At 37.4% G+C, this 26,137-nt stretch overlaps 2 protein-coding genes across 2 annotated transcripts in view; both read left to right on the forward strand.

Moving 5' to 3' along the window:
- The window catches only part of LOC105387403 (serine protease inhibitor dipetalogastin), a 48,450-nt gene extending 28,566 nt beyond the window's left edge, over positions 1-19,884 (forward strand). The window contains exons 3-12 of the mRNA XM_048628283.1: positions 11,831-11,971; positions 12,590-12,737; positions 13,855-14,016; positions 14,483-14,626; positions 15,368-15,532; positions 16,037-16,198; positions 16,570-16,695; positions 17,021-17,197; positions 17,560-17,718; positions 17,996-19,884. Coding sequence (XP_048484240.1) covers positions 11,831-11,971; positions 12,590-12,737; positions 13,855-14,016; positions 14,483-14,626; positions 15,368-15,532; positions 16,037-16,198; positions 16,570-16,695; positions 17,021-17,197; positions 17,560-17,718; positions 17,996-18,074 — 1,463 coding nt within the window. The 3' untranslated portion in view covers positions 18,075-19,884. The remainder of the gene's footprint in view (positions 1-11,830; positions 11,972-12,589; positions 12,738-13,854; positions 14,017-14,482; positions 14,627-15,367; positions 15,533-16,036; positions 16,199-16,569; positions 16,696-17,020; positions 17,198-17,559; positions 17,719-17,995) is intronic.
- Positions 19,885-23,883: 3,999 nt separating this feature from the next.
- On the forward strand, positions 23,884-26,127 carry LOC105387383. Its single transcript, XM_038109781.2, has 4 exons — positions 23,884-23,933; positions 25,208-25,279; positions 25,367-25,535; positions 25,935-26,127. The coding sequence occupies exons 2-4, from the start codon at positions 25,271-25,273 to the stop codon at positions 26,096-26,098; spliced, it is 342 nt and encodes a 113-aa protein (XP_037965709.1). The 5' UTR covers positions 23,884-23,933; positions 25,208-25,270; the 3' UTR covers positions 26,099-26,127.
- The last annotated feature ends 10 nt before the right edge of the window (positions 26,128-26,137 follow it).

Below are 26,137 nucleotides of genomic sequence, written 5' to 3' on the forward strand. Positions count from 1 at the left end.
AGTTATGTTTTGTAAAGTTGATTTATTTATCGATAGCTAATAACTTTCCCTTTATGTATCTACACTGTGCCCATTAGCACTCCCCAAAGAGGGTCAATAAATTATACCTTTACTATCTCAACCTTTGAGTGTACTTGTCAAAACTCACAAGTTACTGCAAACTAGTAAATAATTGCTAACGTACTTTTCCCTATGATGGAAACATTTATAGCAATTAGGTATCTATTTCCAGCATTTGTTCGACTTTCACCTATTTCGAGAACTTTAGACTAAATGCCTGAAGTAAAAGTTGTATTTGTAGTGCTTATTATTTTCATTGTTTTAATGGACTGGAGTATTTAAGTGGATGAAGAAAGGAAACTCCTAATTTCGATGTCTTTTTATCTAGGTGGTAGGTAAAAATATTAGAGCATTTGGTACACTTCACTATATATTTTAAAGTAGTTATGTAAGTAAGGTTGCAACCGTATAGGTTGTATTTTTGTATATTCTTTACTTTTATTTTGTTTTTATAATAAATTAGATAGATAGATAGTTAGATAGAATATTCTTTATTTGTACACACACATGAAATAAACTTAAATAACTTAAATAGATACACACATATGTACAAAAAAGGCGGCCTTATCGCTTAAAGCGATTTTTTCAAGACAATTACTTACAAGCTAAAGTCTTGATCCATGGAGATACACGAGTGAGAGTGTTAACTGGCTATTAAGATTTTAAGCCCCTGTTTCACAATGTCGGATAAAATACATGCTGTCACTGTCTAAAAAATAATAACAGAGAGTGACAGCATGTATTTTATCCGTCAGGTAGCCACTAACCAGACATTGTGAAACAGACCCTAAGTGTATACGATTAAGGATATACAATACAACATGCGATCTAGAGACGCTAAGAGAATCCTAAAACCGGAAAAGAAACAGAACGTCCATTTGGGAAAGTAGTCTCAGTCATTTTTAACACTGGTACTAGTTTTAATACCATAATAATTAATCAGTTTTACTTTTAATAATACAACGGGTCCTCGCTGAAAAAATATATAAAAGTGCTTCAAATAGGTACACAAATTTAAGTATTAATTCAAGTAGGTATTATACACCAGTTGAGAGACTTTATACCTCTTGCAAGCTCATCTGACCCCTTAGCATGAATTTACATCGTGAACGTGAAGTAGAATTCATCGAGTAATTTTCTATGAAAATATGAACAGCCCACCTGGCGGTCGGTAGCAGAACTAAAATTTCCCTACAAAATTCATCTTGTAATTTCACGTCACGTTCACGATGAAAATTTATGCTAAGGGGTCTGAAGGAGCTATCGATTCAATCCAGCTCGGTACATAAACGCTTCCCTCATGGAGACTATAACTCCATTACACTAGTTGCATATTGAAAGATGCAAAGTGGAGATGGATTGGGCACACTGTACGGAGAGGAGCTACGAATGCCGCAACTATAGCCTTTGACTGGAGGCCACCAAATGGCAAACGCTCCCGGGGACGCCCTGTCCAAACATGGCGCCGAAGCGTCGAAAACGAGCTGCGAGCCGCTGGACTAAGCTGGAGTGAGGCCAAAAGTACAGCCGAAGATAGGCGGAAGTGGCGGACGTTAGTGGAGACCCTCTGCACCTCTGGGGTGCCATAGGACTGCAACAACAACAATCTTGCGGCCTTATAAGTCGAGAGCAATGAAAAATTCCCAGTGACATAGCACCAAATTACTCCTAAACGGAAAAAAAAAACTAGCCTTATGACGCCGCCGCCGTCTGCAATGCCGAATCTACCTGGTAACACTCATCAGAATATTATCAACTAAACACGAATTAACACTACTGTCTTTTTATTTCTTTTCCCAAGCAGTATTCGTTGGTTTATTGACTTCGATCCTGGCAAAGTCAAACGAACCAACATTATAGCTGAACACAAAAGAGTAGAGACTAATGTTTTTGGAACTAAACAGATTTAAACCTGGCAATAAAAAAAAACTTGTGATTTGTGGTCTGTTTCTATGGTTTGAATGTCAAACTCGCCCTATTCCTGTATAAACAAATCGGATTTTGCTTAATTTTGGAGTTTTGTGGATTGTTGAGTTTGTTCACGAAGTGAAAATGTATAAAACCATATAGTTATAGCTTACGAAATAATTAGTGTCAAATTCAATATACACTCACGGGCAATGAAAAAGTTTCACAATACAAAATGTTTGAAAAAATTGGGATTGTTTGGTGTCAGTATTTTGTATTGTGAAACTTTTTTAGTTGGTAATATCCTGATGCTCTATAAAATGTACTGCAATGTTTCCGTTTAGGAGTAATTTGGTGCTTTTTTCAGTGGAACCTTTTCATTACCCGTGAGTGTATTTTGAAAAAAAAAACGTTGTAAAAAAACAAGTTAACGATAGGGAGCTTGCATCGCCTGTGCATAGAAGCCATTCTGTTATCAGATTATCAGTAATCCAGTTTTAATATGTTGAAAAAGTGAAACAACATTACCAAGATGACATGAGTACGCCGACAGTGAAAGCAGTGAGTGATGCCCGCCAACACTTAGAACACACTTAGAATGCGTTTACCGAGTGTTTACTTTACATACGCTTGTTTTCTAAAGTGCACAGCTTTCTTTTAAATGTGCGGAAGGTTTTTAAAAAAGGTTGCCATTTTGTTTTTGTAAGTTTGGTAAAAAGAGCTTTTTTTCATATCTAATGGCATTTTGTGATTCTATTATTGAATAACAGTCATTTAATATTAACACTGTGATCCACAAATAAGATAAGTAGATACCTAAGTATATTATTGTATTTCGGAAAACAATTCACCAGTTTGAGTCTGCAACGGCTATGAAAACCATCTATAATCTAGCTAGATAATCTAGAAATTCAATAATAGAATCTAGATGGTCTAGAAATTCAATAATAATCAACAATATTATAATACTTGATAATCTTTTAGACATGTCTATTTCAAAAGTGGATAAACAGCTTCCGTTTCTTAGAACACTTTACTTTGTTTATGGGTTCGGACATGATCGTAAACCAAATGTGACCTAAATACTAAAATTAAAAGATCTTAATTTGATTTTTGGCTGAGCGGTAACAATAAATTAGCCGATAGCTATTAATTTTTAAAAGTCTCATGAATTCAAAAACTCTTGATGGGAAGTGATAAATTATCAACAACAGTTAATGTTACAAATACTATTTAGGTACCGTAACATTTTGATTTAAGGTGTTTGGTATTGAAGTGGTAAATAATCATCAATTTACTAGGACACTCACGAACAAAGACAGTGACCATAGCACCAAATTACTTTTTTGGAAACGGAAAAGACTCTACAATATTGAAGTACATTTTAGCAGCGTATCCAAATACACTCACGGGCAATGAAAAGGTTCCACTCAGAAAACCACCAAATTACTTCTAAACTGAAAAGGCTAGCTTAATGACGCCTTCTGCAACTTTGAAGTAATTTTAACAGAGCATCAGGATATTACCAACTAAAAACGGTGGTATATTTAGTTCAAATTAAATGTTTGAAAAAGTAGTTTATTTTGGTGTCGGCATTTTGTGAGTGGAACTATTTCATTGCCCGTGATTGTATTACCAAGTAGAACGTAAATATTTTATTATGCCATACGTACCTAAAAAACTACATAGAGAAAACTGACCTAACTAACCTACATTTTATTCCGTGGGAAAATTTTATTTATTATCAAGGCTACAAGCTACACTACATCTACAGCTTAAAACCTGTATTTCACTCTTCGATTTCGAACACAAATTACGCTAGAAAACATGTGTTCGTTAACGACCCGTTTAATGTATTTGTGTAGAGTCCAGTAACGCTAGCTTTGCAACGGGTAAAAGATGAGACACTTTTCTTTCTTTTACTGATAGCCTAAGTCAATGGAGAAGAAAATAAGACGTAAGTACCATATAATCAATGTAAGAAGTTACAAAGAATAATATAATTATTTGTAATGGGAGATATTTTTTGACGTTTAATAGTTCCAAAATCGGCCAATAGATGGCATTCGGCCTGTCGTTTTTTATGAGCTGCATTCTTCTGAGGGGACGGAAGATGTCATAAATGGTACAAAGCTGTCTTAAACTAGTTAACACTTAATATTATGCATAATATAACAGCTAGTTATTACATATGGTTGAATAAACATCCATTGGGTTTTGTATTGGCTGAAAGGACTGGAATCCATGCCGGCTAAAAAAAATATGCAGTGCTGTTGAGTATGAAGTTTTACTAGCGCCATCTATAATAGGTTTTTGTCTATGGCTGTTGTCTATGGTTGAAAATCTCCCATTACCATATGTAATAAACTTCGGCAGCAGTCATAAAGTCAAAGGTCTCTGGCAGCTTGTAAACATCTGAAAGTCCTGTTGACCAATTACCCGACAAATTGCCTCCAAACGAGGCCAGCGTGGTGGACTAGGCCTAAGTTCTTCATTCACTGGTAGGAGACCCGTGCCCCAGCAGTAGGGGCGTGATGGGTCTTTATGATGATGAAGTGTATCAAAGGTTACATAATTATATTATTGTTATTATAAATAGGTTATTTTATCAAAGTTATCGTAGTAAGACTCTGCGTCTACATCGAGATATCAGCCGACACTTTTGCTGGAACCGGGTAATAGCGACATGCCCATATGTGTCCGCACATAAATGTACCTTTACCTTTTATAGAGATTTTGCAGTCACTTGTAATAAACTGTGCTGTCAGTCTTAGATTAACAATATACCAACAGGATTGTGTGTCACATGGTACAAAAACAAAGCAAAAAAACTTTCCGCATTTTGTCTACTAATCCGTTTTAAGTTCAACCTTATGAAAACCATTATATTATACCTATGAATAAAGTTACAAATAAAGCTAAGGCTAAAGCTAATGCTTTAAGTATATCTAGATCAAATATCGTTGTTAGTAGCCAGGCTTATTACTCTAAGGTATAGTGCCACAAACTTATCTGTTCCGGTGAGAGCTCACGTAAATGTCTAATATTTCTTGATTCTATAAGATTTTAAGTTAGCCTGTAGTGGTAATTCACCTTTTCGGTTTTAATAAACCCATCTAATCTATAGGAATGTATAATTCATTGGTAAGTTATGAGATCATATGGATTAATTTAGTTCGCTCTCACCGGAACAGATAAGTTTGTCGCACTGTAGTAGCAGTTGAATCCTAATTTTATACGTTAAAAATAAATTAAGTAATAAGTATTATCATCTATTGCAACGAGCCCGTTATTATTCCGAGATCTAATGCAAACGCTTTAAACGCAACTGTGTATACTGGCCGGCCAGATAAACGAGACAAAAAGACAAAGGAGGTAAACCATAGAATAATTTCCTTTGGCGACAATCGCTTAGGTCTTTCACCTCTCCGTGTCCGGATTGCAAATTGTTGGCGGCAAATTTGAATTTAGAATCGAAGCTCGTTGGCGCATGTCCCGCGCCCACGGTGCGTGCGCCATCCCTAGCTGGGATAGGGCTGTCGACGCTATTCATAGATATTCGATGTAGAGACGAGACAGGTATACCCTAGTGTAGGAACCCCTGTAATTTTTAAAACTTTAAACAGTCTTCAAATATTAGCCAACCCTGCATTCTGCTACCTGTACCTGTCTACTGTCTGTTTTGTTAGTTTTTAAGTTAAGTTTTTGGTTAAAATATTTTTTTTAATTATAAATGCGATAAAATATTTGAATTTTACGAGACGTTAGAAGAATGCAGAAACCGCTATAAACAAATAAGAAAAAGTTATGCATTTCATATTTTTAATACATAATTAAATAATAATGATAATTTATGAATTGCAATGTGATCAATATTTTGTACTTGAATACGAATTAGTCAATATGGCAACCGTAACTGTTAACAAAATAGGCTATGATCATGTTCTATATTATGACAACTTTTAAGACAGTTTCTTTACGCTCCGAACACATTTATCTACATAGAACAATAATAGTGGAACAGCCCCTTAACTCAGTTGACAACCCTAACGCCCTTTGAAATTAGCGTGCATTGTGTATGCGGGGCGACACCGTACCTAGGTCACCTTTATCCATACCAGATATTGTATTTGCACTTTATAGTCGCTAAACCCTATAAATAATGTTAATACACTCACGAGCAATGAAAACGTTCCAGTGACAATAGCACCAAATGCAGTCTGAAGTGAGTACATCCTAACTAATATTATAAATGCGAAAGTAACTGTGTCTGTCTGTCTGTCTGTCTGTCTGTCTGTCTGTTACTCTTTCACGCCAAAACTACTGAATGGATTTGAATGAAATTTGGTATACATACGGTCTAGACCCTGGGAAAAAACATAGGCTACTTTTTATCCCGGAAATCCCACGGGAAAACTTTTTAAGGCGAAGCGAAGCGCGTGGGAACAGCTAGTATTTAATAAATGTTTAAATGGAACTTTTTCATAGCTCTTGAGTCGGTGCCCGCGAGCTTCTCTACGCCTATAAAAGTTTTTCTATCCTGTATAAAAAATACCTACCCTATAATAAAATTATACTATGTTAATTATATATAACCGGATATACGAGCTATGTATGTATGAGGATATATACAACTCCCATTTCATCAAAATTGCCGCAGCAGTTTCTCCAGAATAGAATAGAATATAAAACAGAGTTAACTGGAAGAGATTGCGTTTAGGCGATAAGTCCGCCTTTGTATAGTTACTAGTTAAGTTTAAAATCAATATTTTTTATTGTACCCTGTATATTGTATACAAAAACGTTAAAAAAACATGTCTAAAAATTAATCAAAAATGTTTGCAATGCACTGTAGTTGGACAAGTATGTAGTTATTTCGGAAATGCCAACGTTTGTATGCACTGCTCTGTAGGGGCTGCCCAGTTACATTGCTAACTGTACGTTGGATACCGAAATGTTGAAATTTTAACCCGAATTTGTACCGTTGCTACAACGTTGGGCGCTAAATAGTTTTCGCATACTGAAACAACAAAAAGCTTTGTTCTAAATAGCAGGTTTGTAATTTACTTTATTGTATTAGGTACCTATGTTTTTTTTTTTCGTTGTAGAGATGAGAATAGAAATTCAACAACTCGGTAGTTCTGTAGTTGGCAGCGAATGCACTTTTGTACCTTGCCAAACTAACAAACCGCCTATTCATTATTTCAAAGATTGACGGTTGGTTAGTTTGACAAAGCACAATAATAAAATCGCATCCAACTTCAGGAACTATGAATATAATAGCTGAACACAAAAGAGTAGAGATTAATGTTTTTGGAACTAAACAGATTTAAACCTGGCAATAAAAAAAACTTGTGATTTGTGGTCTGTTTCTATGGTTTGAATGTCAAACTCGCCCTGTTCCTGTATAAACAAATCGAATTTTGCTTAATTTTGGAGTTTTGTGGATTGTTGAGTTTGTTCACGAAGTGAAAATGAGTAAAACCATTCGCAGCGAAGCTAGACAGATGATTTACAGCGTTTACCTACGATGTTTGGCGGAGAATGAGGCTGGAGAAGTATTAGTCAATATATACGATGTTTATGAAAGAGCAGCGTTTTATACTGGTGAGTAGGTACTTAATTTCTAACCATTAACATACATTGCTTATATTTCTTGTAAAATGTACTATTTTGATGTAATAGAATGCCTTTCAATGTGTATTTGTTATTCTTATAGAGGTTAGAAAATACTAGTGTCAAACGTTACATGACATCAGGGTCTGGATGCTAATGTTGTTAAAACATCAGGTCTAGATACTTTTTTACTAACCCCCGACTCAAAAAGGGTAAGTATCGATAAGTTTTACAGCTGTAGGTGTCTATGTGTGTCGGTCTCTCCGTGTTAGAGTACCTATTGTAAAAATATGTGTAAGAATATGTAATGCCGAGTTGCAGAAAGGGACTTTAAGCTAATGTGGACATTAAATCTATGTCTGTCTCTTTCTGTCCCTATACTGTCAAAGCAAGGCTACAATACATTTAATGCCGACATTAACTTAAAGATCCTTTCTGCAACTCAGTGTAAGAGTCGGTATAAATTCCCCAGACATAATAATTTGCAAGTCACTGCTTTTCTGACCAATTAAATAATTTGTTGCAGGAAAATCGGTAAACACAGTTTTAGAAGAATTGCCGGGGCACATTTGAACTTTTTCCTGAGCAAGAAAAAACTGTAATAAAATATCGATGTATGATACTATCACTTTTCTCCTATAGTAATTACATAATGGGATAACCAACACGTGTTTCAGTGCAAAAAAACATTATGAAATACACAATGAAATAAAAGTTACAGTTGATTTGATTTAATGAAATTCATTCAAGATTGCCTCCCTCTCCCCTACTAATTTCTTCTCTTAACATAAACCTCCCCAAAAAGTGGCATTTTATAATTAGTAAATATTTGAAACATTTCTCGTTTTGATTTTTTCTGCTAAAGTATCGTGATACTTTTGTCCGTTTTCTATACTATAATAGTGTGGCCACTTTCTTAGATTGCCACGCCCTCAATTATTCTCTACTCTTTTATGTTCAGCTATATTTGTTTTGATGGTTGTGAAGGTTGTGGTTTATTATGACTATCGACAAATAATTGTAAAATTTTACGTCCATTGAAATTTGACTTGACCAACTGTAGGTAGGTACTTACGAAACTAATAGCTTCAAAGATTGAAGCCCCTTCTGCAGTGGAATGCGAGTCTATTGCACTAGAAGGGCACGTCTCTAGAAATAGGTCATATCCCTATTTGAACTTGATCTTACGACCGACAGATGAAGCCGATGACAAGGTCTGATCTGATGAGGAAGGAGTTAAGTTTTGCTGCGTGATAGGATGTTGATCGTTGGTCGATATAAATTGTTTTAACTTTTAACATTAACAACACGCTTCATTCTAATGTAAACCAATTTTAGATAGATACATACATACATATGCTCAAGACTGCAATCCCCGAAGGGGTAGTCAGAGGTCACTCAGAGTCACCGCAAGCGAATTTGTACTCACGTGATAGGTTGCGAGCCGTATCGCCGTTTTTGAATGAGTAGATAGATACCAAAATTGAGATAGTGATGTTTATTCATTAGGTAGGATATCCTAGGTATCGTTAATCTACTTTGTTTAAGTAAGTACCACCGTAGGCCACTATAGTTATCGGGTAAAATAGAGTTGGGAGTGGAAAAACGTTACAGACCGCGCGAAACGAGCAAAAACGTTGATGCCTAGGTTTATAGTTTCCAAGAAATCCTGCCATTTAATTCTAGCTTATAATATTTAAACAAGTAAATTATCATAATCTTGTGGTAATATCTAAGTTTCACCTGCATTTCTTTGAAACAGTTTTCAACGGTGTTTTGCGACGGCAGCCATTTTCTGTCATGGCGACGGTAGCTGTCACTTTTGATAGATGATTCCCGCGTTTTCCCAATTACTTTTTATTGGACCGTTTTTTTTAATGGCTACATGGCCAGTTGATTTGTGAGCCAATTTTTTATGATTGCAATATTTTGCTATTGTGGTTTTTTCATTAGTTGTGTAATTTGTTGTGTCATCAAATTTTAAATATTTATTATGCCTAATAAATAACGTGTGCTAACAAAATTGTTGGTAATAAAAAGGGTAGACAGAATGCTCGACTCAGTCTGGGTGCAAAATTATCAACTTTGTTTGAGACAAGTTGAGGAATGTTGTGACGTGCATTCTTTCCTCAACTTATCTCGCAACTTGATAGTAAAGGATTGGCGGTAAGATCCTAATGGACTTTCCTAGTCGTCTGCAAGAAGAATTTTTAAACGTATTTGTACTGTAGGATTGGGCACAATGTAGACTCATCTGGTACTACTTAAAGAAATATAAGTATTTCTTTTAGTAGGTACCAGAAGAGGATGGTCCTGTAGTAATTTTAGCTTCCATATTTTTTGTATTCTATATACCTACAATCTGCTTATTTAGTAAATTTGAATGTAGGTACCAAAGTACATTTATTTGAATACGTAGGGCGCAATGCGATATCGTAGGTTATTTGACCGACCTAAAATCTAACCCTTCACTGCTGACACTTTAGTTACTGAACTTATTACATAATACCTATCAGTGTGGCTCTATACAACATAGGTATTATTACTCCGAAATGGAAAGCTTTCAATATTGAAGTACAAAAACTTAAATATGGTGTTAAACAAATTAAATTAATTTACATCAGTATTTTGTAACGTAACTTTTAATTGGATTAGGACGAATGCTGGAGTCTTATCGGACCTAAAATGTGAAGACAAACGCCTTCGGGTAGATATAAACGAGCAGTCTGCGCAAATACAAGACATTGCGCCTAAGAGGAAATAAAATTACACTATCAAGTTTAAAAATAATAATAGAATGCTGTTAAATTTAATAGGCACTATGGTGATTTGCGGTTATAGTTACTTTATTAAGGTATACAATCATTTGTACAATTTTATTCTCTTGTTATAGTTAATTCTACGAAATAACGAGTCAGTTAGAAGTTTGAAGTTTCATCTTTCACAATGGCCCCACTACACGTCCGCGGATGCGTCCGGAGATGCATCCGGAGATGACCTCCGCGGACGTGTAGAGGGGGTGATTTGGGCATCTGTCGAGGTATTTCACGTCCGCAGACGCATCTGCCACCGATCCGTTTGGTGTCGGTTTTTGTGGCACAGATCAAAGGGTTCAAGCGCGAGCGTCTTGCATCGCGATTCGCGACCACACGTCCGCGGACGCATCAGTCATTGAGAAACCGCAGAAGCTAAAGCACGCGTGCTAATAGGTAAAATTGCGAGTATTATGACAATCGAAGTAAAAATTGCTTGTGGAATCCAAAGAAAAAATATCATAAAAATAAAAATGTTGTAAGTACTTAATATATAAGTATTTATTTATAATTCTCATGAAATTACGCGTAAACTGGATTAAATTTCCGCGGCCGTTTCTATGTCCATGTTTATGAGTAACGTCTGCCGATATTCAACTCAGACTGACCGATCAACAGACGTGTGGTCGCTTGCAGAGATTCGTCTGCTGATGCATCCGCGTACGTCTCCGGACGTGTAGTAGGGCCATAAGCTATAGCGATAACCACCCAGTGGGGCTACCACTACCGAATCCGAAGCAGCCTCGCTCGCTCGTCAAATCTGACGTAACTTGTATGAATCTGACAGATGTTTGACAGGCGAGGGACTCATCTTATTGATAGTGATTGATACTGCCAATTATCTTACCCCCTAACTTACCTAACCTACCTTAACCCTAGCGTACAATACAATACAGTACAATATATCTTTATTGAACAAAACACACAACATACATTAAATAACAAAAGGAGTAAGCACAATAGGCGGCCTTATCGCTAAAAGCGATCTCTCCAGACAACCTTTGGGTGAATGAGAGACTTATTGAGTAAAAGAGGAAGGTGTACACGTATCACGTATTGCATTTAAATACTAGAGATATTTTTTTTAACGTAGCGTGACATCTATTCCAGCTATCCAATGGGTGGACAGCGCCCGTGACGCCACCTGCCCACGTATCTGTACCACTGTCTTGCCTTCTCCACTTCCGTACATGTCCTAAAGAGTCTTTTCCATCTATTCCAGCCATCCAATGGGTGGACAGCGCCCGCGACGCCACGTGCCCCCGCATCTGCGGGCAGAATCTGTACCACTGTCTTGTCTTCTCCACTTCCGTACATGTCCTAAAGTGCCTTTATCCATGTTTCCTTTATTCCAGCGGTCCAAAACACCTTAACCCTAACTTACCTTCCTATTTATTTACCTTAACCCTAATGTACCGTCTCATCTATTCCAGCCATCCAATGGGTGGACAGCGCCCGCGACGCCACGTGCCCCCGCATCTGTGGACCGGCCCTGCAGGGCGAGCCAGTGTGTGCCACCGACGGGTACATCTACCCCTCTCTGTGTGACATGAGGAAGAAGACTTGCGGGAAAGGTAACTGGATTTAGTGGGACTTGTGTGTAGGTTCACTGGTTCATCTTTAATTTGTGTATTGTATAAGTGAGGTTTTCGGTGGTTTTGTTTTCAGGAAGGAGAAGTAAAAATCCGTATTGATGCTGATATAAATATTAAAACAGAACTTGATAAAAAAAATTCAGATAAAATAACAATTTTGGCAGCGTTTATGTACTTTTATAGCTTTATACAGACTTGTAAATGATTATATTTTGTCATAAGATATTTTACTTCTTTTTGAATATAACAACACTATCAAAGAGTAACTTATAAACCCAAATACTTCTAGCGACCAACCATACACCACTCTGATACCCTGATTAGACAGTATCCTCGGCCGAGCACTCGTTCAATTGCTAGCCGTTCATTGGTCGAGGATCGGCCATTACTGTCTTGCTAATCTACTCAGTATGTGTGAAGCTATGTACTTACCTACAGATCGGCCAAACGAACGCCAACGAACGGATTTCGGTGACCTTCGTTGCTGCAATCTGTCCTGTATTATGTATGATAAATATCCATCGTTGGGCGTTCGTTGGGCCGGTCTGTACGCAGCTTAACATGGGTCTTAAAACAACCCCCCCTCCCTTCCCCCAGGTGTGAGGCTAGCCCAAGACCAGGGTTCCTGCTCGCGCGCACAGGGCTCCAAGTGCGACCACCGCTGCACCTCAGAGAAGGACCCCGTGTGCGGCACCGACGGACGCACATACCTCAACCGCTGCATGCTGCAGGTCGAGATATGCAGGTGCGTTGGTTCTCCTTCTTGTTATTCGCTCCTGGTACTCCTCCGAGACACCGGGCGCTTCCAGGTTGGTTTTTTGGGTATGAATTGACTAGATGAGCGACAATGTCAAGCTACGAAGCCATCTCCATAGGCGAGGAAATCGCAACCAACCGCCGTGCAGTTCTTTAGACTCTCATAGGAGGTGAGTCAATGTTTCAATATTTTAACAATCCATAAGCAGCGTCGCTTGCTTGTCAAATCTGTAGTAACTTGTATGGATCTGACTGACTTTTGACAGGCGAGAGACGCTGTTTACGGATTGTTAATAGCTAGTGTGTCGATGTTGGTACGGTAGCTAGTATGTCTGTGGTGGTAGGGGAGCAGGGCTCCAAGTGCGATCACCGCTGCACCTCGGAGAAGGACCCCGTGTGCGGCACCGACGGACGCACCTACCTCAACCGCTGCATGCTACAGGTTGAGATATGCAGGTAAGTTGTATGGGTAGAGGATTGCCAAGGTAGACATCATTCGTCATCATTGGTCACGACATCTTGATCAGATGATTGTTGCAGCATCAGTTTATTCAATGGGAAGAGGTTTGTCTTTTTATATGCCTGTAGAGTAGTTAGGTAATAAAGTTACGGCAAAGAAAATAAAATAGAATAGAAAAATTATAATTGTTGGAACAACGCTAAATTTTAAATGATGCCTTTTTTAGAATTTAATCTTGCTGCATAATTCAGCCTGGTGCTATAAATTTATGCCTATGGTAATTATTTATTATGGTAGTGATTGCTCGTCGTAAAATTTAAGGCTCAATAGCGCCTGAGCAGATTCAAAAGGCAAAAATATAACTATAATTTAGTTCCTTCATGGACTATAGATTTTACGTAACCAGTCATGATAAACTATTGTTTTAAATTCGACTTTATCATGACTTTACATATTTTTTATATTTTGACAGTGCTACAAACGGTGCCATGATTCTGCCATAAAACGTTATCCAAACTCCATACATTTGTGTTTGAAGAACGAAGTTGCCACAGACTGGGTGCCTGAGGTGCTTTCAGAAAATCTTACCTCTGTGTCAATATCTACAGCTACCTACTAATTCGTTAACTGTTTCCTAAATCCCCAGGGTAGGCATCGGTCTCTCCCATCTGGGTGCCTGCAACAACATCAGCGCGCACCGCGAGAACTGCCCTGTAGACTGCTCGCAGGCGCCGCTCGACGGCCCCATCTGCGGGTCTGACGGGAACGTATACAAGAACACCTGCCAGATGAAGCTGCTGACTTGCGGGTGAGTTATGGGTGCCTGGTACTTTTTTAACAATTGATGATAAAAGTAAAATAGATGGGTGTGAATATTGACAATTTACCTACTTGTTAGTTTACTTAGTAGATTGTAGTCAAAAGATCAAAAAATCTCTTATCCATAATATTTTATTAAAATCATGCTGCCATTTAAAAGGGGCATACGCTACCTTGGCTAGAATATCCTGGAGCATCAGATATAGATTTTAAATTGGAAGAAAATCGATCTGATGGGCTAGTCCGGGGCGCATTTAAGACGTGACAAAAGTTTTGCATCGCGCTCACTCACATGGCGCAGCCTCAAGAGCGAACGCGACTGAGAACTTTTGTCACATCTTAATAGCGCCCTGTGCTACAGGGCCAGTACTGTCTTAAAGCAATTCCCCTGGACTACAGCTTTACAGCAATACTTCAAGTTACCCAAATCTCAAAACAAAACCTGAAATTTCCAGGCAAGGCGTGGTCCGCACCAGCAAGAAGCACTGCCAGACGACGCGCCACTGCCGCGAGTCGTGCTGGCGCGTGGCTCGGCCCACCTGCGGCTCCGACGGCAAACTGTACGCCAACGCGTGTCGGATGAAGGCTACTAACTGCGGGTGGGTGACAGAAGTGATCATCATGTTATTGGGTTGGCATGTGATGAAGAGAAAAGAGGGGACGTCCAGTCTCTTCTGTATGTTTTGCGTCGCGGATTCTCACATCTCTTCTGTGTGATCGCCTTAGGTTTAGGTCTCTGGATGCTGGCTGAATGTATGTCAAAAGTATAGAGTACAGTAGTAGCACTGCCAGACGATGCGCCACTGCCGCGAGTCGTGCTGGCGCGTGGCTCGCCCGACCTGCGGCTCCGACGGGAAGCTGTACGCCAACGCGTGTCGGATGAAGGCTACTAACTGCGGGTAGGTGATTCATGATTATCATAAGGATAGGCCTGTGACCAAAGTACACCAACAGTCTTGAGGCCAGCGGGTTACTAAAGAGAAAAAAAATACTAACCTCAGTACGTAACGTACGTAACGAAGTGAAATCTGACGTAACTTATATGAATCTGACAGATATTTGGCAAATGTTTTAGCGGTGGTACGATAGCCAAATAATATAATATCTTTGGCGATAGCAGCACAGAAAGAATAGAAAGTCACCAAGTGATATGCAGTCGAATCTCTGTACGATTTTGATATTTTACAGCTTTGTTCTCAGATGAATTCTATTCTGTCACCAAATTGGAAAATATCCTGTACCGGTTTACTCTTAATGGCATAATTTTTTTCAAGTTGGCCTGCTTGCTCCTCCTTATTTTCACCATCAAATCAATAAACAAACCACATCTCAATTTCCAGCAAACACGTGTTCGAAGTGCCAATGGCATTCTGCGTGTCTCAAGAGCGCACGTCGGGCGGCGAGGCGTGCGCCACGGACTGCTCCGGACAGAAGGAGAAGCTGGTCTGCGGGTCGGACGAGAACATCTACAGGAACGAGTGCGAGATGAAGATGCTTAATTGCGGGTAAGAGGATGTAAATATTGTGTGGGAGAGAAAATAGATGGCATACACCTGGAACTTTTTTTAGCCTATCGGTGAAAAATTCGATGCTTTCTACTATAAAAATAGTTACGATGTTTGTTGCATTGTTATATTATCTGTGCATGGTGTAGCGTTTGTTTCTGACTGCGTGTGCTGCTACAGTCGTATATAAAGAAACAACTGATTCTTAAAACGAGGAGGCTTCTTTTGTTCACCACACCGTGATAACTACGATGAATCGTGTTTGAAAAGATGGAAATAGAGGATGTTGCAAAAAGATTCTGCGAAAGACATGCTGCACAATTGCACATGTAGGTTTCGGCTTTTTTCAACACCCTGTATAATTTAGCATGGTACCATGTCGTTTATCATGTCGACTACAACTTGGCCTGTTTTTAACTTTTTATTTTAAACAATAAAAAGTTGAATCCATATGAAACAATACCTACGTGAAAGTAACTTAAAAACTGGTTTTATTAATTTCAGTGTAAGCAACAGGAAGATCGTCAAGAAGGTGGATATGGAGAAGTGCAGGTCCAAGATGAACAAGTGCTTGAAGGTGAAGTGTCCCGTCGAGTCGGACCCCGTGTGCGGCACTGACGCCAACGTCTACACCAACCCTTGCCACCTGAAGGTCGCCACTTGCCTGTGAGTATCGTCTATCTCTAGTAGTTTTATTGTGCCATGTTGAGTGTGAGTGAGATGTAAAATTTTGCTTGTTTCTCCTAATACACGTAGACAAAAACGTTGAGCCAACTATTAAAGTAGTAACATTGAAATAAATACCTACAACAGTTTTAAAATTACCTAGGCTGGGTATCACAATCAAACTCGTTGTTACAGTTTGATTAGTCGTTTTCTAGGCAACTCCTGATCTTCTTTCCGTTGAGTTTTTTGTAATACTTAAAAACGAAAACTGCTTCTTCTAAAAGCATTTAAAATAAAATATACATATACGTACAATTTTCTCATCATAATCCTTGAGCAAAAATAATAAACCTAACACTATAAATTTACAGGAAGGGCGTCCAGCTAGCTCACTTCGGCAACTGCACTTTGCTCCCCAAACTGGAAATCGACTGCAACGAAGACTGCGACAACACCGTGGAGCAGCCCGTGTGCGGATCTGATGGCAATGTATACAAGTAAGTAAAAAATAAATAAATAAATAAAATTGAATAAGTAGGTATGTATATAAACTGAGGAAATTAACGACAGAGATACAAGCCTTGTCCTACTCTTGAAAAAAAAGCTCTTCTGTTACTTATAGAAATCTTGTTTCTTAAAAATTGCTTTTCGTCTAGATACCTATTCTTTATTCCGCTGCTGTAAAGGTCAATTTACAAATCATCATTTTCATAACTGGCCAATCCACAAATAACCAATTCACAATTATTAATTTATACCTTCCATTTCACCAAATACAACACCATAATCCGCAACTGCAATTTGAAAGTATGCCTTGTCCAGGTCCGAATGCGAGCTGCGTCGCCTCACCTGCGGGCAGCACGTGGTGGCGGTGTCGGCGTCTCACTGCCGCACCACGGCGCTGTGCCACGAGACCTGCCCCGACACGCCCGCCTTCGTCTGCGGGTCTGACAATAGGTTCTACAAGAACGAGTGTATCATGAAGAAGGAGAATTGTGGGTGAGTGGATATTTACGAAAATTCGCAGGTATTTAGTAAGGCATTTATTATTTAGTGTCCAGACGTACAGCGACCAGATGGCGTAATTGATAGTCTCTAAATGCTTTCCATGGATTTAAATTTTTAAAGTACTTTTGAAGATTATATTTCTCTGTGGTTCCCGGAGACACGTAGCAACTACTCCCTGAGCAGTCAGCTATTCTGATAAGTTAATCCTTTCATCACTGCAACAAAACCTAGACCAGCTTCTGCAGTGTTTGTCAGACCCTTAGATATTTAAATTTTATCGGAAATATCTCAAAACTCATTTTATAGTCTTCTCTTCTAATATGGGTATGTGATGGGTATCATTTTATTTACAGAAAACACGTTTTCGTCGTGCCACTGAAGCGCTGCCTGGCTCGCTTCCAGTACTCAGGCTGCGCTCGGGTATGCCCTCCCGAGTACGACCCCGTGTGTGGCACCGACGACAAGACTTACTCCAACAAGTGCTTCCTCGAGATGGAGAACTGCAGGTCTAGGTAAGCACTCCATGGTTTCATGTTTGCCTAGTACCTGAGTGGTTCCATCCACGCCCAAAGACTGTGTGGCCTCTCCCACCTCCCGCCTTTATCCATTGATTAAGGCTTCATAGGAATGCCAACCATCTACTGGATGATCAAACGACATCTCAGACACATTGTGAAAAAGGAGATGCTAATAGGACAATCACACTGATAATATTGACGATGAAGACTAAATGGTTTTGATGATTGTCATTTAAAGATTCTTTCTGATTTACGTTTAATATTTTTACAGAAGTCTCGTCCAGATGAAGCACCTTGGCACTTGCGCGGAACCGATTGCAGAGGAGCCCAAAAACTATCTCTACCGATAGAAACAAAATCTGGAATTAGTCATTTACGCCTATTGGGGCACAGGTGGTTTATAACTTTGGAAAAAAATATTATAATTTATAGGTACCTATACCTCCTATGAAATAATGATGTTGACAGTGCAGTCATAATTATCTATCTGGTAGGTAACTCGGATATGTCCTTTACATTTATATTTGAAACCGACCAGAACCAATTCCTGTTAATCAAAAGGCAATATTTCATTCCATAATCCATATCAATTCAATTTGTTAAGGTTATAATTACCTAACTCGATAAATTATTAGTGCCAACCATATTAATTAATGTGTGTAGTTAATTAAACGATTTCCTTTTATACAAAATAAGTACTAACAATTCGAAACAGATGTAAAATATAAATCGTTTGTCTTCCATTAATCGTGTATCTAACTTATTCATTGTAATGATAATGAAAAAATGCAGTACAAAAATTTCGGTGTTTCCCAAAAAAACTGGATGAGGGCTTGCTATACTTTTTTGGGTTCCGTAATCGAATAGATGAAATATAATCTTATTCGTTATGTGGATGATTTCCAAGGAACGGTGATTTTAACAATAATTATTTAGTTAGTGTAAGTTTTGACTGTTTATTTATTGACTTATTTATTCTCTTATGTAGGTTAGCTAAGTCTTTGTAAATAATTAGTGAAATGTATCTAAAAGACTTCTATTTATTTATTTCGTTCTTAAAGAAACATGTTTGTGGAGAGTTATTATATTTAAATAACCCTGTGACCTGTATCTGTGCCCGTGCCACCATCTGCCAATATCGTAAGCTGCTAATCTATCAAATCCACACAAGTTACGTCATTTAAGACAGTAAGTGCCAATTTCGCTACAATTGGTTAGAGCATAACTAGGGATTATTGCTTCACTTTTGACACATCCGTCAAGAATTTAATATGGAGATGACGTATAATTGATCAACCTTTCCCTGGTTACAATCTAACCGACTATGGAGAAATTGAAGCTAAGCTTGGCTTTCATTGACAATATTGTGAATCGTTAAAATATTAAATAATAGTTTTAAGTAGATGATGGTATGGTAGCTGGTCTTGTTACTTTGTTGTATTATTTTCTTGCATTTAATAATTTATTTCCATAGTTATGTTTAGGATTTAGAAATCTCATAAAATTCTTATTTAAACTAACCCCCGTATTCACAGAGCTTACAGATGATCACACATGGGAAGACTTACTCCTGGCCAACCAGAATGGTATCAAAGCCTCTTTTTAGTCAGGACAAATAAAAAAAATCGTATGTTCATTGACGAAAGAAGAAGAAGAAATAATTCTCAAACCAGTGAGTTTTAACTCTGCGTCCATCACTAAAGTCTATTAAGTACCTAGTCTACCTAGTTCTATGAATACAGGGGTTAAAAAAAATTGGTGAACGTTTAGTAATAAGTATTTAATTTGTGTGTCTATCTTCTGTCTATAATTGTTATGTTGATCATAATTATCATAATAATCTCGATTAGAAATTGTATATTCAAAGAGCGTCAAAAATAAAAAAATAGTGTATTGTGTACGTTCATGTAAGTTGACGAACTTTGTAAGACTTTGTGCTAAAAATTATACTTAACTACCTACCTACGTATTGCCTACCTTTGTAGAATATGACCGTAAAAGAAACATAATTGCCTAAGTATATAAATCATTTTAAATATAGAAATAGAATTCTGTAAGATTAATAGTCTTTTGTATTACTCCATAATCTTGAATACTTTGTATACGACCCGACTAATGTATTTAACACGATGTATGAAATAAAATCATTTTATAGTATAATCTGGTGTTATAATTTTGCAAAGATACTTATAGATATTGTTGTAGTACCTATTTCCCTACCCAGTAGAGTCCGCGCCACCAGTGGCAAAATCGAGAACTAACCTGGCCTGAGTCGTGAGCACAAGTTTCGATCCTCCGTTAACGTTGCGTATCGTCAACTGTCACTGTCAAAATGTAAGGCAAAGTTAGTTCCAAAAGTGACATTTGTTTTTTCCATATGTTAGGTGGAATTTCACCAAACGCTAAACGTATTTAGTAGCCTGTCATACGTCTGTCAGTTAGTACAAAATGTATTTAAAATTTGATTTGAATACGTTTAGCGTTTGGTAAAAGTGACCCTTCGTGTAGATTCGAAAATAGTATCGAATCCTATGCTCGAGACACTGTACGCGGACTCTAGCTGCCTAAATAGGCATTTTGTATTACATAAACTCGGCCTGAAATAATCTCGTTCTCGTGACGTGACGGCATCGGCATCGCAACGGTGACGGCGTGCGGAGGACAAACAAACAAACATCTCGATAACCCATGGAAGCAATTAAGATGCAATGAAGTAACGTATTGTAAAGTGGAGAAAATTCAGATTGAGTGGATAAAACCAGAAGGATTATAGAGCGGGTAAGGAGCGGGTAGAAAAGTCGAGTTGTCAAAAATATGGTCCTCTTGGGTCCTACTTTCATCAATCCTAATCCAATTTTCTTTCTTGACAATATCCACGTTCTAGCCATTTTTATACCTAGTCATTTTTGCTGATAGACCTAAGTCGCCAAAAGGCTCTTACCTGCCATAAATAATAACCACAGAACACCATATTCCTAAACATAGACCTACTACAAAGTCCTTGCCTACTACCTAAATAATAACGTACAATTTTAAAGTGTCACCCATGTCTTTGCCCCTGGGCCCCTGGAAAATGTTGGGAAAATGGTGTAATGACGTAATAATCCATGATCCATGCATTATTTTATAAATTACCTACTCTGTGTCATAGAGAAAAAATAAACAATTGTGAAAAGAGTGCACTCTCGAGGAGTTTTTTGTCATTCTCTATACGTCATACTGAACAGCACCATCTCTTTATATTTCTCAGCCTCATTGTACATACATACAGGGTGCCCTGTTGGGACACCCTGTATATATGTATAGATATTGTTATCACAAGTTAATAGCCGGATCTCCACCAAACGATCCAATGCGATCCGATCGCCCGATCCAAGAAGTTTAGTATGTAAGATTCCTTGGATCGCGCGATCGGATCGCGTTGGATCGTCTGGCGGGGATCCGGCTATTAACTTCAATCTATAAAGATATAAGACATATTTGCCTTAACGTAGTTACACCACACAACAGTTATTACATTTATTAGCTAAATGTAAGATCAATCTATTTATGTACCTACCTACATGCAACAATAAATAAAAAACTAATTATTAGGTATATAATTCTTTATTACCTCGCATATAACAATGTTTCAGTTCAGTTTTGTTCATGTCACTTGTAAAATAATATGCAAGTGGGTGTGTGTATTCCTTTTTTATTCCTTTCACCATGAATACCAATTCATGTTTTGCTAGTTTATGTTTCCCACGAGAAGCAAATCTTGTCACTTGTGGTAATAAAGTCATTTCGTCCAATAGTGCATCATTTATCCTCGCGAGGCAAATCTTTGCCGACATTTATCAGTTTGGTACACATTGTATTTTAATCTTCAGCGGATATGAAGATGTCGATCGCTCTTTGCCAGTGCCGCCATTTCAGCTCGGTTCCCGTGGAACCACATGGAACCTGGATCCATATGGAATCTGTCAGGTCACAAGAATTTCATAAAAACACTTTTTGCGGATAAATATGCTTTTTCTTGACACACCATGTTTATTTTTATTTGTAGGTAGGGTAACGTAACGTACCTTGGGGCGCTTGTACCTCGGGACATTGATTGTAATTTAAAAACCGGCTAAATAAACTCATTAAAATTCTACCCTAGGCATAGTATTTTACTCGCTTGGCAAAACTAGTGAGTCTCGTGATCATACCAGCATCGAGTGTGTGGTGAAGACAATATGAAGTTTTTTGGAGTCAAATGTAGCTTTTGTATAGTTTTTTGTGTTGCTTTATCTCATTGAGGCATGCTCAAAATAAAGACATGGATGTCACGTATAACTTTTGAGTTATTTAATTTTATGACATGGGAATTATTTGAAAGATTCCTATTAATTAAAAATAAACATATTTAAATTTTGGTTAAATATTGCTTTTTTGTACCTTGGGACACGATTAAATTTGTACCTTGGGACACTGTTTCCTATGGATTTGTACTATGGAAAATGCAAACATCTAAATAACGCCTTATATCTCTGTTCTTATTAGTGCCAGAGTGAAACTAGACAGAAGAGAGATGCAGTAAATCAATAAGAACAGAGATATAAGGCGTTATTTAGAAGTTTGCATTTTCCATAGTACAAAGCTATAAGAAACAGTGTCCCAAGGTACAAACGTGTAACGTACCTTGGGTCAAAACAAGCATTTTTACTTTTATCTTAATTTAATAAAAACTGGCCGCACTAAAGATTTAGCACAAATACTAGTGATAATAGATTATATATCCTACCGAATAAAGAAAATTTCACATTAATATCTTAGTTGTACGCTGTGATAGCTTCATTCAAAGTTGGGGTAGTCGAAAATGTCCCTAGGTACGTTACGTTACCCTATATAAAATTTATAAATAACGATATACCGAGAGTATAGGCTTTTATTACAAAAATGTTATTTGCGAGACATTGTAAGACAACTGGACTGACACTGACACGCAATTTCTTCATAATAGCCATAGATCATGACAATGTTAACATTCAAATCCTACTTATGTATGTGTCTTGTTATTGTTCTAGGGTCTTGCTCATAACGCCATCTTACATCTTTTTTGGTATTTAGAGTAACATAAAGAGATGGCGCTACCTTCTACTAAAAGTTCAGCCATTAAGGCACTGACCCCCCCCTGCTCTGTGTTATTTTATTTTGTTTGATGGACAAAGTATTACACAGTATTACAAATAATGGACATTGTAAATAAGTGAATATTAGAAAATTATGAGGATATTAATTCACATACAGCGAGCGATACATAAAATTGATTCAATATCTGTAGAAACATTTGTGTTTTTCCTATTGCTATGTTTGTTTGGTCAGCTATTGGTTTGTATTTTTGATTCACCTTCAGGCAAATCTTACAATACACCCCCTATGGACCCAAGGAGAGATGGATCAGACAAAGATGCTTTTTATGGAGATATTGGGGAGATGATAGATCTCTTGAAAGAGACCAAAACAATACGACAAAAAACTTCGAAAAATTCAAAGAAGATTATTAGCAGGTTGAAGAAAACATCTCACACAAGAGAGTGAACTAAAAATCTTACAACTATACTCTAGTTTTATTTTACTCAGTACTCACAGTTTTAGCATAATATTATTATGAAGTCCTCAGAAGCCCAATTCGGACGATTCCAATTATTATACCGTTAGGGTATCTCGTACGGCCGTTTCATTATTATTGGTGCTCATGACAGGAGCCTCCTGAAGTGACGTCATCACATAGTATCAGAGAACCCTGTGCCGTCAGAGACTGAAGCTAATCCAAGGGACATTTAAGTACTTTTCTAAAGCTAGCTTTGATTTGCACATCCTCTAGTGGTCTGCCAATCGCCACCAACACGAAAAGAGAATAGAATAGAATAGAATAGAATATTTTTATTTGCATGAATGTAGGTAAATGGCAAGTTATTACAAATTATAAGTACAGCTACATCCTGCCCTTTGGGGGCGTACAAATATTATTACATGACTATTTGGTGCATGCATACCATTAATAATAAAATTACAAAATTAAAAGCTAGTCATAATATATAGAAGAATGCGTTATTGAGACATTTGCCACTTGGCGATCAAGATGGAGGTAAATTTTTCGTTCTTGATATGGAAAGATATACCAATATAAAATTGTACTCCAGTGTAGGTACGTGGCTCTGTCGAGTGGAATTGGAACCTTTGTAGGTACTAATATTATTGTTTTCTTGATTTTTAGTTGCTCAGTAAGTACTTAAGTACTTACTTGATTGATTAATTAATGATACTCTATTCATACCAATTTGGATGAAAATAGTCGTCGGTATTCGAACGTAAGCCATATAATCCAGCAACAGCAACCCCTGTGACTCATTTATAAGTTATTATTTTACATACATAATACGTATATATTATTTTATATCATGTTTGTACAGCATCATGTAAATATTGAAACCTAATGAATTCTATATTAGTTCCGACTTTTGATTACATTGATTCTGAAGGTCGCCTCCTGTAATTTATGCTACTACTAATGTATTAGGTTTTATATTGATTAAATTGTAGACGTTTGTGTTACACACGCTTGCATTAGCAACCGTGCCACGGTTACCTCCAGTAATTGTTATCACAAAGATGGTAGCCCCAGCGGAATATTTACTAAATAACAATGTGGATAGTGAAATCCAACAAGTTATTAAACCCCTCGCATTCACTAATGAATTAAGTTTTTCGTCTAAATTCAATCTGAGAGACAATTTCATCACACCTAATTCTAAAGTTTACATCGTGATTTCTGTTTTTGCAAACGTTTTTTTTGTTAGTGTACATTTAACTCAGTTGTTCTTAGAATTAGCAAATAGACAAGCGTCTACAGCAAGAGTGTTCATACTAATAGTTGATAAATCAACCATCACTCTAGAGTTTGTATCGAATTTATTTATAGGTGTTTTCAGAAGCCATTTAGTTGTTCTCATTCTATTAAAAGTACAAGAGATAGGAAGAAATTTGGTGGTACTAGACCAGGATAAAAGAGAATATCGACCGTTTATATGGGGCTTGATTTTTGCAACAATGATATGTCAACTGGTAACGGCGCTAAGCAACATGATCATCGCTCCCCAACAAAGCATAATAACACAGTTTCAAGACCTAGTGTTCACATCTTCTAGGTTCTTCTATGACATTAACATGATTTACCCCATATATTTTATTGATTTTCTATCAAACAATTTAAAAATTTGGTCGAAACACGTCGAAAAATTTGCAAATTTGAAAGTTGAAGAAGACATAACACGTGATAAGGAAACTCCGGATCTGGAAAAGCTTTTTGAGACATACAGATTAGTTTTTAAAGTTCTAAAGATAATAGAGAAAGTCTTTGGTTTGGCTGTAAGTAATTTTGATCATGATAAATATGTTTTATAGTTACATTGCAAAATAATACAATTCGTTACCTAAACATTGATTTTCATTTCAGGTTCTCGTGTACATAGTTGAACTATTTTTATTTTCTTTGCTACATGTTCAAGCGCATGTTATAATGCCAATAGTAAGATCAGAACACTCTTCATCAGGTATCATTCAAATTCTTTATCGTTTATTTTATTTATAAGACCAAGTTATTCTTAATTTTCAGGACTATACCGGAACAGAAATGATTTACTTAATAGTCGTTCGTTATATGTGTTGGGTCATGAAGATCTTCACTCTAATCATAATACTGAGCACTAAATGTGAATGTTTGGACACGAACATCAGGAATGCCAACACAACAACATTGATAGTGTTAAAGTGTAACAAAGATTGTAAGATTCCCAATATTGTTTACCTAGTTATTGTTTATTATGACCATACATAGCTGTAAGAAGGAAGAGCGGTGTTTTCAGTCACAGGCTCTGCTTAAAAGGAGGCACCAATCACGTTTAATGTATTGCATGAAAAAAAAGACACATTTTATTGTAGATGATTATTACTGATTATTATTTATTGGTACTCCTCAACATGTACGGTGCTTATTCGTGTGTAAGCAAATACCAGAATAATTCTCTCTGAATTAAATTGTGTTTACATACACCTTTTACTGACAGGACAAATAAAATCTCGAATAGTCTATTAGAACCTTGGGCCTTACTTCCAAATCCTCACCAGCATGGATGAGATTAAGGATTTATGATTTTAATGTCTTAACATGTTTTATGTTGCAGTGGCAGTGTCGAGATTCTGTAAGAACGTGTTGCGTGTGAGTGGATGCGAATACGACGCTTGGAGTGCATGTGGTCTGTTCACGGTGGACGCCAGGCTGCCGCTGCGAGTGATCGGCGTCGTCGCCACCTACACCGTCGTGCTGCTGCAGTTTGCACTGTTATAAAAAAATCTAGACGTGAAAATAGCGAGCCAGTTTTACTTT

The sequence above is a fragment of the Plutella xylostella genome, chromosome 20 (assembly GCF_932276165.1).
Source record: "Plutella xylostella chromosome 20, ilPluXylo3.1, whole genome shotgun sequence".
Classification (NCBI taxonomy): Eukaryota; Metazoa; Arthropoda; class Insecta; order Lepidoptera; family Plutellidae; genus Plutella; species Plutella xylostella.